Source organism: Carcharodon carcharias, chromosome 13, assembly GCF_017639515.1.
Source record: "Carcharodon carcharias isolate sCarCar2 chromosome 13, sCarCar2.pri, whole genome shotgun sequence".
Classification (NCBI taxonomy): domain Eukaryota; kingdom Metazoa; phylum Chordata; class Chondrichthyes; order Lamniformes; family Lamnidae; genus Carcharodon; species Carcharodon carcharias.
Window position 1 is genome coordinate 141051667 of NC_054479.1, and position 12980 is coordinate 141064646.

The window sequence follows — 12980 nt, forward strand, 5'->3', positions numbered from 1 at the left end:
GCTGAGTCTGCAGATCGCGCAGTGGGTCTTATCAACCATTTCAGAACCCATCGAACTGGAGCAGAAGCAAGTCATCCTCAAGCAGGAGGGACTGCCTAAGAATAGATAGGAAGGGGCGAGGCCATGGAGGACTTTGAAAACAAGGATAAGACTTTTAAAATAGCAAATGGGTCTTGGTACTCAGACTTTGTATTCCTTGATTAAATTGCATAACATGTAAAAGAAAGGATTGAGCTTCAACCAAGTGGCAGCTACTGCAAATAAATTTCCCCAATGGAAAGTGCGCATTGCTTGTTACAAATTAAACTTGCCTCCAAAAAGGAACAATGCACACCCCCGGGTAAGTAAACAATTTGATAAATCAACAAACAGGAGTCACAATAACAACCATTCCTTATTCAGCAAGCAGGTCTACGCTGCTTAGTGCACTAAGTATTGATTGTCTCGTTCAGGCTTCACTTTAGATTCTATTGTTAGTTTTTAAAAAATACTCTTGGTAATAAAGAGTATATTACTGCTTGCGGTTGAGGTCTTTGTTCCCATTGATAATATTTTATTGGAGTCTAATGTGAGATGCACAGCCTTCTATGTGGAAAGAGTTTGCACAACATACAGATGTCACCAAAACCATGGTAGTGGGGGCCAGGGAATAAAATGCTTACATCTTTGAGAGGCACAATATATGTGGAAAGAGGTTTTATGATGGATCGTTCTTGCCACTTTGCCTGTCCTTTTCTGCCAAGCCAGGAAAATTAAAAGTAAAAAACATGTGAAATAACAGACCTAAGTCCAACAAAGGTACATTTGTCAAAAAGCACCGCACATTGCGGATGGAGAGAGAAATACTCACTGGGAATGCTGGTTCCTTGTCAGACTTGGCTTCTTCTGATGAACACCTGCGAGCAGATAATGCAACCCATTGTTGGCAGTAGTGTGGGCATATGAATGCTTTATGAATTTAGGACTCGATCCTGCTGTCGGGTGAAATGCTTTTAAGCCCACGTTATTTTAACATAGTCTTAGACTCAAGAGCTACTTACTCTGGTGTTTACCAGAAGAGATGATGCTGATCACAGTAGAGACTCTTGTAACTTGAAAAATGTTACATAGACCAAACTCCTGTCTGAAGATATTGCTTCTTGGTTTCTCTACCGCAACTTGCTTTATTTCCATATTTTTAGTCTCATTTTTATGTGTACTTTAATCTATGAAAAAAGAGAGCAATCACCCTGGTCTTTGTATAGCCAACTCAATTCAAAAAACTACTTCAATAGTTATAAAGCGCTTTGAGATGTCTGGTGGTTGTGAAATGTGCGTTATATATGCAAGTCTTTTTATTCAATGTTGCTCTGTTCTTCAGGTTGGATATTTACTGACAGCTTTATTCATCAGTGCAGGGTTCCTTATGTTTCTAGTTTCATACATTTAATAGAATTTAGGTGGGGAGCAAAGGTGAAACATTTACCATAAAACTTATTCATTATATTCTTCCATCACAGCTTTGCACTTTTTATCATCACTGATTTGTCACCACACATATGTTGCTTTCTAGATTGGAAAATAACGCTTACAGAATCCAATGGGAAAGAATCTACCTTGAAAATTGTATCAAGTGACGTTATGTTGACAGCCGAATGCAGCGAAGCTGAGGTATTGGTATGTTATTAATTATATATGACAGATAACTTCCAGAACCAGCGTAGCTGCGGGCCTAAAAACCTTTTATACTTCTCATTTTTGAATTCTTTGTACAGTGAAACCTTGTGTGAAGCTGATTTACTGACAGCACCAGATTAGATTCCCAGCAGCAGAAGTAAAAGCCAAAAATATATATATTACAGACAATTCTTTGACAACTGTCTTTCCAAAATAATGAGATCCAGGTGATGTTTGATCTTCAGATGTAATTTCGTGTGTTTCTTGCACATGACAATGGTTTAACTCTTATTGTTTGAGTGATTCCAAACCGGAACAGTCATATCACAGGAGGTTTAAGGCCCTTCAATCACCTCTGAGGTTTCCAATCTAACTCTCTGTGGACAGTATTTTACTCGTATATCAAAGCTACCCCTCCTTCAAACAAAAACGATAAAAATATGAGAAAGATGTGGTAAATCTTTGCTCGAAATCAGTTATTTTCACAGTAATTAACACACAAGTATTTTTTGTAAAGTACTTTCACCCTCACCCCTGCCTCCTCTTACTATGTATGCACTGTTTACAGATGAGATGCTGCCCGGGCCCCAGAATGCTATGAGTGATGCTTTTAAATCAACCCTAAGAGGCACATAGATCATTCCTCTCAGTCTGCAAAATGACTATCTACCCCATGTCAGCATGACTGAGGAAGAAAGAACTTGTATTTATATAGCGCCTTGCACATCCCGCAAGAGGGCCCAAAGTACTTCTCAGCCAACGATTCATTTTTTGAAGTTTACTCGGAGTTGTGTAGTTCAATACAAGAGCCATTTTTCCCAGAGCAAGTTCCCACAGACAGCCATGAGATAAATGACCCATTAATCTGTCTTGCTGGCGCTTGTTTGAGGGATTAATGTTGGACATGGACATTGGAAGAACCTCCCTGCATTTCTTCAAATGGTGCCGGGGGATATTTTTCTCTCGTCCACCAGAACAGGCCAAGGGAGCTTTCTTTTAGTGTCTCATCAGGAAGATAATGCCTCTGATAAGGCAGCGTTTCACCCAGTGTGGCTTGAACCCCCAACTTTCTGGCTCAGAGGTGAATGGGCTGCCAGGACAAGCTGACACTTGCATCTAACTGCGAGGTGGCTGAGTGTGTTCGACAGGTCTGTTTACCGAGACAAATACCACAGTCAAATTCTTGTAACATTCAGTAATAATTTATTTTGTTAATTTCAAGAACAACCAAATTCATTATCTTGAAAATGCTTCATTTAGGAATTGTTGACAACACTGTTCTGCAAAATGTAAAGGTACTATACAAATTCTTAATACAAAAAGAATAAATTAATAGCAGAATTTCACAATTCTGCATTTTCTACACCATACATGGTCTTCTTTGATTAAAATAGAACAGAAACCAGAGGAGGGGTTGGAGAAGTAAAGACATTTTACATGCTCTTTTAAGATCAACAGCCATTTTCAGGGAGCAATCTACTGAATTCATTGTAACTAACATTGCTTTAATTTACACAACTTGTAATAAAACTATTGACATTTATAGATGTAAAACTCTACAACTATTCTAGTGGTAACTGTTTGTTGGGTAGCACCTGAATCTGGTTTGCTATGTCCAAACTAAAACTAATACTGATTTATAAAACATATTGGAATTTTAACATTTTGCACAATGGTAACTGAAACTGTCATTAGAAAAATCTGCCTCACAACAAATGCATGGTTGCGTCTGTGAATGTTAGCCTCTCTTTTTAACTCAACACGAATCCTTCCTGGTCCTCTCACAAAGACAAACAGTGCTGTCTGGTTTTCTGCCGCTCGCTGAAGCAATCCTTTCTTGTCCATGGACCACACACAATGGTTCTGCTTCAGCTTACTAAGCAGCATTTCTAGGCAGGCATCCTTGTTGCTGTCTCCCTTCCCCCTCTGCACACTCCCCCCACCCCCCTCCCCCCCACCCCCCAACCACCTCCCCCCACCACCCCCCCACCCCCTCACTGCATCCCCCGCCCCCCCCACCCCCAACCCCGATCCCGACTCCAACAGGAAACCATCAAATATTCAGAAGGAGAGAGAAAAAAAAAATGCTCCCTTTAATTTTTTGGCAAGATCAATGTCCTGCTGCAACAGTCACCTTGCTGAGAAATCTGTGCTACAGACTTTGCGAACTTTCCGTGCCAGCCACTAAATTATTTCTGATGAGTACTTCATGGGAAAATATTTTTTAAAAATTTGTGAGGCCTTCTAAGGGCTGACAACTCTCCAAGGTCTTGTCCAATAAATCAGCTAAAGTCCTTGAAGAGAATATACGATCAGCGAGCTAATTCAAAGCTTAAACTAAGACTGGCATTGTACATAATGCAATATTTGTGCAGTCTAGAAATACGCGGATTATGCTAACCGTGTGCTTTTCCGATATAATCAACGTACTAGCTACTAGACCACACGTCTGAGCATCAAGGACAGCTCATCCAGCCTCCATATAAGCCATCCACAAATGTTTCAAAATTGTGTTGCTTTTAATATGGGAAAACAATCTTGCCTACACTCTGGCATTTTTGAAGGTGAAGAATGCATTTTTAATAACTTTCACACATTATTATCTGCCAGAACCATTAATGAAACAAGAGATTGAAAACTTATTTATCAGGTAACCAGCGGACAACGTTCATCCAAATCTCCCTCTTCAGCTTTAAGTTGGTCTTTGGTAATATTCAAGTAAACATAATGCTTGGTTAAATTCTGAAATACTTCATTATTACACTGTCAGTATTACTTTGCACAAGGGAATAAAACAAAATCATACACACAGCCTTCGAGCACAGGAGGTCTGGTGTATACGATTCACAGTTTAAAAGCAGTGTCGCATTTTATTCATAAAGACCTTATTATTGTTGACCAGTGGTTACCTGAGTGACAGCACAGTCTGTGGTACTTTAATTAGGCTTCATTTTGGCTTTGCTGATTGATTTTTTTTCTTTTGTGAAAGTGCTTGGAGCTGCAGTTGCTGGTTAATGACTGTGCGTAGAGTAAGGCAGTGACAAGGGACAGTGAGGTGATCACTGAAGGGTGTCGACGTTTGTACTTTGATCTGAGGTCCGGTGTCAGACAAGAGTTCCAGGCTTGGCATTGTCACTTCCGTACCACTGAACATCTGCCAATTCTGAATAGAGTGGGGAGTCCATGTAGCAAGTGTCCTGGTAGGGCCTACAAAGAGAAAAGACTAAATTCAGGCAATGCTTTGGCTTACTATTCAGTAAATTCTTACTTTCAGTGAAAAGTCATTAAAACATAGTCTGCTTCTTGCGAAGCACCTGAATGAACCAGATCAGGACTATGCTCTAACCATGGCACCACACTGCTTGGACAGTCTTGTATTTTGCTACTTCTGGTTCCGAGAAAACAAAGGAAGAGTTGTTTACTGCAGATTCCTGATGCACAAAGCCATGCTCTACTGAGACAGCCAGGTGGGCCCAAACCAAAGGTCCCATTACTCCAAGATCGCTGCTGCTACTTGCAGGTCAAGCTAGTTCTGAGGGCGAGCTTCAAAATATTCATTCTCACAAGGTGAGATAGCTCAGTCCCGTGTAGGGAACTGACACAATCCATCACAGCTGAGATTGGCAGGCTTAAGTGTCAGAGCAGCCTAAACACTTAACCCCAACCTCTAAGCTGAGTTGACTGGCAGCTTTGAAATCCTATAAGTTCCATCTTATAAAACAGCTGGAACACTGTAAGTCCAGCCAAGTTTTCTGCTGTGCAGCTAGCTCATATCAGTTATCAACTGAGCTTGATGAAAACCAGGGAATCAACTGAAATTCTGTAATTTCAAACACAAAGCCACCTTGTTTGAAGATGTCAAGAAAAAGGAGGGAAACTTTTCCAGGATTGTTTTTTTTCACATCAGGTTGAAATCAAGACCTAAACTTCCCTTTCTCTGAGCAGATGAAGAGTTATAAATTTTAACCAGTAGGTTAGCGGAGAATTTGCAAAATTCCTCTTGTGTATGGCTTGTGGTGGTCAGCTCCACTGTAAACCCCAATGGCACGATGTGAGCGAGCATCCTCAGGCAGTGTCTTTGCACACAAACACACATTTAAAGTGTGCCAACTTTTCATCAGGTTGCCATTGAAAATCCTTCACTTTGTCTCAATAGTTTGACCATCAGTGTTCTGCCAGAATAACAGACACAACCAACTTTCAACAGCAGAACAAGCACTCCATTCAAACTCTCTCAAGGCTGAACCTTTATGGCTTTTTGTATAACACATGAGGCAGGCACAGCAGGTTTTCAATGTTAATGAGAGGGAGAAGATACTCTGTAAAGGCTGTATTTTAACTACATAAACGTCAATCTATAAAATCACCTCAGGAGACTGATAGAAAATAAACTATAGAATTCAGCAGCTCAATATGAAGGTTTGGTGTGAAACTAACAAACTAACGCTTTCCAAAAGGATTAATTCTAACCCTTCATAATCCACTGGGGTTTAATCGAAAGCACCTGATTTATATTTAAGGAAAACAAATCAGTTCAACCCTTTATTCTTTTCAGTGCATTTAAAATAAAAAAAAGTTTCAACTTTCTAGGCATAGACTCTTATGTTTTATTCATTCATGAGATGTGGGCATTTATTATCCATCCCTCGTTAATTTGAGAAGGTTCTGATGAGCAGCCTTCTTCACCCGCTGCCGTGCTTGTGGTGAAGATGCTCCGAGAGTGTTGTACTAAAAATTTTCATAGTGTTCTTGATATATTTTGAGTGTCTTGCTAGGTCGTTGCAGAGGGTAGTCAAGAGTCAACCACAATCCTGTGACTCAGAGTCACATGTAGGCCAGACTGGGGAAGGACAGCAGACTTCTCAAAAGGGAACCAGATGGGTTTTTACAAGAATTCGGGCACTGATTCTAGCTTTTTAGTACAGATTTATTTCATTAACCAAATTTTAATTCTCCAACTGTTGTGGTGGGATTTTAACTCATATCTTCAGATTATTAGTCCAGGCTTCTGGATCACTAGTCCAGTAACATAACCACTATTTTACTGTACTCCCAGGGTATGGGTATGGTTTAAGGTCAGTCACCAGTGCTTTCCCAAGTGGTTTGACAGCATCACAATGGACGTTACCTTTCAGGTCAATATCCACACATGCCCACTTTCAAATATAGAATAATTGGAGAGCAATCAAGAGCATGATAACTCTGAGCAAACCAGAAGACCTCAAATACTAAACAGAAGGCAACAGATGATATAGCACAGGTTAGAAAATGAAGTTGGGATCTTCTGATTCCTATAACCTAATGCTAAACCACAGAATGCATGTACTCGCTAAAGCCATTGGAGGGTCTGGGAAAATAGTTTGTTCCTGAAATAAAACACTGGATTGCTGTCTCAGTTTTATTTCTGTCACAAAGTCACGATTTAAATCGAGCTTTGTTTTTAGTAATGAGAAAGAAGCTAAAAATACCACAACCATAATACAAACAGATAAACAGCACAACGACAGACAGTGAGGGGCGTTATAACCGATTATTACTGTACCTCTATTTTACAGGGCTTTGGTGAGTTGGCGATTGGGTCTGTTCGTCATGAGGTGTGCTTGTTTCTGTTGTACCTCTACAGAAAGGCAGGTGAAAAGAGGAGCAGATAAGACTGAATATTAGTAAAAAGAAGAAAGCGAGGAAAATGTTAGTTAGAATTAGTGGTTAGAAAATTAGTAAGAAACTTATTGTTGGTGATTTAATTTTTTTGTTGTTAAAATGGTAAAGAATTAGGATTGTAACATTTAGCCTTACACTATAGGTAGGCTTTTTACATTCTATTTAGATTTTAACTTCCATGCAAGTTCTGAAGACATTGAACAGTGAATACAGACTACAAGAAGATTACTTGACAAAAGATGCAGTGTGCTGCAACATTTCTCGTACATACTCTTCATTCCTAACTCTGATGTTTATTGATAATTATCACAATTTGATGTTAAAATCGAAATTCCGAGCCTTTTTTTCCATCGACTCACAGAAGGGTTATAGCACAGCAGGAGGCCATTCAGCCCACAGTGTCCATGCTGGCTCTCTACAAGTGTGACTCAGCTAGTCCCACTCCTGTGCCCTTTCACTGTAGCCCTGCAAATTTTCTCTTTTCAGGTGCTTATTCAATTCCCTTTCGAAAGCCATGATTACATTCCCCACCCTCTCAGGCAGTGCATTGAGATCCGAACCACTTGCTGCATAATGTCGCCACTGTTTCTTTTGATGTTGACATTAAATCGGCATTCTCCGGTTCTTGACCCTTCCCCCAATGGAAGTCGCCATCCATATGTGCAGAAAATGCTGGAAAAACTCAGCAGGTCTGGCAGCATCTGTGGAGAGAGAAATGGAGTTAACATTTCGAGTCTGTATGGCTTCTTCAGAACTCTGAGCTCTACGGGCTCGAAACGTTAACTCTGTTTCTCTCTCCACAGATGCTGCCAGACCTGCTGAGTTTTTCCAGCATTTTCTGTTATCATTTCAGACTTCCAGTATCCGCAGTGTTTTGCTTTTATCAATTTTATCTACTCTATCTAGACCCCTAATGACTTTGAATACCTCTATCAAATCTCCTTTTAATCTTCTCTTCTCTGTAGAGAACCACCTCAGTTTGGTGGAAGTTCTTCCCTGGAATAATCATTTTGTATGCAGAATGTAGACAGGAAACAGATAGTCGAATGACACTATTTAACTTAAAGCTCGGTCACTGAAATACAACATCTTCCTTAACTGAGGCACCGACAGTGTGACCTGGTATCACACCATGAGACCAGGATTTAGCATTGTTTCAATAAGAAGGTGATAGTGAATTGGCAGTCTGTTTTACACCAACCCGTATTTGCACTGCAGTCAATAGTGCCACCAGTTTTGCACTATTACTCAAAAATGAAAATAAGCCCAGACGCATTCCCCCAAGAAAAGTGAAGACATTGTTCTGGCGCCTCTTGTGTGCTCTGTACTGACCCACTACAGAACAGCAGAGACAAAAAACCAGAAACACATTGCCCGAGGAATTACTTGGCCTGGAATGGTGTTTATATCGCACGGAGAGAACAAACCAAACATAGTCTCTCCACAATCACGTCGCAACCCAGAAAAGAGTCTGGATTAATCAGTGGCAATTTAACTTGTGAAAAGACAGCACTGTTCATCTGATCCTGTTGAAGGTCTGCTGTAGGAGGTGAAACGCATCAAATGTAATAAATATTTCATTTATAAGGACAGTTTTTCTTCACTGGGATTTAAGAAAATGAATTTTGCAACTTAAAAATATAGGTCGCTTAAACCGTCCCAAAATAAAATTCACGTGCTCTGTGGTCCGGAGTGCACTACTTAAAAAGTTATTTTACTCCTTTCATACAGAGAAAAGATTATTTTTAACGTGCTACTTATTGAAAAAGTTTTAGGAGCTGCAGGATAAAAGAGAAAATGAGAGCAACAGAAGTGGAAAAATGTTTAACTTCTGGAGATGAGAATAACACATATAGTGAAGGCAATGTAAAACCAGAAGATACTGGAAATGTGCAGCAGTTATGTCAGAATTTGAAAGAGGAATGAAGACCAGCCTTTCTGATGAACGGTCCCCTCTCACTTTTTAACCTGCTAAAGATAGGTGGAATGTAAAGATCTGTACCTCATGGTCACTGTGATCTACCAGATCTTAATTGCCTTTTAAGAATCTGAAAGGAATATCCCTGAAACTTTTGCCCCTCTTGGGTTGGTTTAGGGCTTTTAAAAACATCATTTTTCATCTTTCCTAGGAGACTTACTTGCGTAACGACTGAGTCAAGCTCGATGTATCTGACATGCATTTTTTCCGTCACAGACTGCTGAACATGCTGTGCATTTCCAATGTTTTCTGCTTTCACTTTCTAGCATTTAATTCTGTCAACTAGCCCTACGTAAATGTAATGGTTCCAATTTGCACAGAATAGCTAACAATCTGGGAGTTTTACCAGCTCACCGTACAATTGAACCGATGTATTGCAGGAGAGCAGTTACTATGCACCCGTCTGCTCCTCTATCAGCTACTGTTAAGTTTAGCAAACTGTAAAAAAAAAAGTTTGCTAGACCGTTCACCTTTGATGCGATAATTTTTGAAGACGATTTTTTTTGCGATCAAATTGCTCTTCCAACTGTGCTTTAGGAATCCGGGTGTGGACGGTTTCGTGGTCTGTGAGTGGGAGCTTTGATAATGAACAAGGACAATAAGCTTTGTCCCTGCATCATCCCACCCCCCCCCACCCACCCAAGACTGCATGACTCACCCACTCTGCCAGGACACAATGTGGTGTGGACTGCTGGATGGAGAAGAAACTACTGATTCGGCAGACTGCGTTGTGCTCCTTTTACTGCGAGGTGAGGCAGCTGGAAAGGAAAAAGGAGATAATAAAGGTCAGACAGAGATCAAAAGAATGCACCAACGCAAAGAGTAACTTCACTGGAGACAGCAAATGAAGTAAATGGAATATTTTTAGGATTAAAGTATTAGATTCAGCATTAGCCTTACAAAGGAAGATGCAAACTATGCTGTGGTAATGCTTTTCCAAATGCAATGCCATTGTTTTGAGTGAGACCAGATTCAAAGAGTGTTAGGCTGGGGTCAAACTGAGTACCCTACATCCATCTCCTGGAAACTGGTCCTTACCTCTCAGGAACATGTGAAACTATTTCTGCTGCTGAAATGTAATTTCTTCCTGTCTTTTTTATTGTTTTGGCTTCCTGCTCTTGTGTTGCACATTTTTATTCAAAGATTCTAGACATTCGGAAATGTTTGCGATTGTTGTCCAACAACGTGATCCTTATTAATAAAATAATTAAGAATACACTCAGAAACCATTAATTACTGTCATATTATTTGTACAAACACGTTTCCTTCATGGATTATTTTCCACTTCCCATCTTTAAGGTTTTGTGTTCCTGTCACACTCACTAAGAGGACCGACAAGGAAACTAGTCAGGCTGCTCTATAGAGAAAAAAGAAAGACTTGCATTTTTATCACACCTTTCACAACCTCAGTACATCACAACATGCTTTACAGCCAATGGCAGACTTTTCTGAAATACTGTTACTGTTGCATTGTAGGAAACACATCAGCCAATCAGCACTCAGCAAGCTCCCACAAACAGTATTGTGATAATGTGTAATCCATGTACGTGTGGTGGGGAGACGGGTGCAAGAGGGTTCTGGGGCAACTTTCCATTCTTGTCAACGGGTGCTTGGTGACTAACCTGTGACTCCCAACAATAGCACAGGCGAGATTAGTAACACATCCTACTGCTGCACATTGTAACCATTTGGCACTCCGACACATGGTATGAGAGGATCATCCAAATAAATTCAAGCAGATCACAGCCCGGTCACCTACTGGCTGCTACCTCTTAAACCAACCACAGATAATTAGAGACATGGTGCTAAGCACACAACAGCAACTCAACCACCACACCTTAGAACAGTGTAGTTTGAGATCAAACTTCAGAGAGCTTCTTTGCATCTTCAAGGAGAGTAATTCTCCGCCAGACATACGAAGAATACTTTGTTAATTGTTACACAGCAGGCAGGTAAAGTTCTGTATTGTAGGCAGCATCTTGCGATTTTACTAATCTAACACTTACTAATCTTTCGCCTGCATGCAGAACAAATGAAATAAGTACTCCTGTTCCTATAAGTTCTTATGTTCTTTAACTGCCCGACATCACAATTTGAGATAGGTTTGACAATCCTGTTTTCAAAAACGCACACAATCTGTTAATTTGAAATCCGAGGTCCTTAGGTCTTTGTTATCCAAATGTATTAAGGGATAGGGATGAAGGTGAATATATGGATCACAACTTAAAAAAATTCATTCGTGGGATGTGTGTCTCTCTGACAAGGCCAGCATTTGTTGCTAATCCCTTACTGCCCTTGAGAAGGTGGTGGTGAGTCTCCTTCTTGAACCGCTCCCGTCCACCTGCTGTAGGTACGCCCACTGTGCTTTTCTCTGTAGTTGTTTGATGCAACTGAATGGCTTTCTGGGCCGTTACCTAGGGCACTTAAGAGTCAACCACATTGCTGTGGGTCTGGAGTCACACATTGGCTAGACCAGGTCAGGATGGCCTGAAGGACATGAAGCAGATGCCAATTTGTACCATGATCTGACCATGATAATTATTAATGAGACTAACAGTGTATTCCAAAATCAGCCATGAGCCTACTGAATTGTGGATCAGGCTCTAGGGATTAAATGGCCCCTTCCTGTTCCTATGGGTGGAATCGTCAGTGCCCGCTGGCATCGGGTGTGTCCGGTGGCCTGAGTGGAAAATATGGCGAGAAGGCCAAAAATTGGTTTCCATGACATCATGAAGCCAGTTTGTGATTGTCCACACTCCGCCACCGGACGTTGGGAACCTCTTTGTAATACACCTGCATTATAAGCCCAGCCTGCCGGAACCATCCGCTCCAGCTGGATTGTGTGCCCATGTCGGCGTGGTTTCACGCTGACGCCTTTCACAACAGCGCACAACAGGCATGCATTTGGCGGGCTGCACGTTGAGGGGAATTCGGAGGCGAGTACACAGTAACATTGTTGAGGCCTTGCCTGTTGGACTTCAAGGTTGAGGCACTTTGCCGGAGTGGGGGGGGGGGGGGGAGGGTTGGGGAAGGGGGTGGTAAGGGTTGCCCTGTGGTTGAGAACACGTGTGGGGGTAGGGGCAAGGTCTGCCCTGTGGTTGAAGGTAATGCATAAGCACATGCAGGGTTTAGGGGGGTTGGGGGGGTGGTTTGTGGGGAGGTGGGTGAGGGAAGCGGCCACACATTAGGGAAACCCTGTATAAAGTGACCCCATTCCTCTGCAACTGAGACAGTTCAGGTGCAGCCACATTGATATCATTGGAGTCGGGCCTCTAGCTTCTCTGCCCAGTCAAGCAACGCAGAGGCATCAAAGTGCCAACAAGTACTCCAGATCTTTTCACCCCCAGACACAGACAGCAAACTAATGAGCGTTTTAATAGACTGTTGAACAGTTGGACGACTGGGCATGTTGCACAATCTCCTTGCTTAAACTGGCCACGGGGCAGTCACTGCTGGAGGCAATGTCATCATTCCAGCCTGGATCAGCCTCCCCCATGGTTCAAGCTAACAGTGCAGCCTTGCAGTGTGGGTTAGGAGAATGCCTGGGCCTGAGCTGAGAGCACAGCCTGCAGTCCAATGGGCAAAGCTGCTGCCAATCGGTCAGCTGGAGTGGCGTGGAGGTGGTGGGGTTTCAGGCAGCCATGCAGTGCACTAAACTCTGGCCATCCAAGTGGTGGCCAGTGCT

At 41.7% G+C, this 12980-nt stretch overlaps 1 protein-coding gene across 3 annotated transcripts in view; it reads right to left on the bottom strand.

Moving 5' to 3' along the window:
* Window positions 1-3687: 3687 nt before the first annotated feature.
* frmd4a (FERM domain containing 4A) overlaps window positions 3688-12980 on the bottom strand; it is a 559644-nt gene continuing 550351 nt past the window's right edge. For all 3 annotated transcript variants that reach the window (XM_041203005.1, XM_041203004.1, XM_041203006.1), the window contains 2 exons: window positions 9954-10053; window positions 3688-4863 (listed from right to left, as the gene is read on the bottom strand). In XM_041203005.1, coding sequence (XP_041058939.1) covers window positions 4761-4863; window positions 9954-10053 — 203 coding nt within the window. In that variant the 3' untranslated portion in view covers window positions 3688-4760. The remainder of the gene's footprint in view (window positions 4864-9953; window positions 10054-12980) is intronic.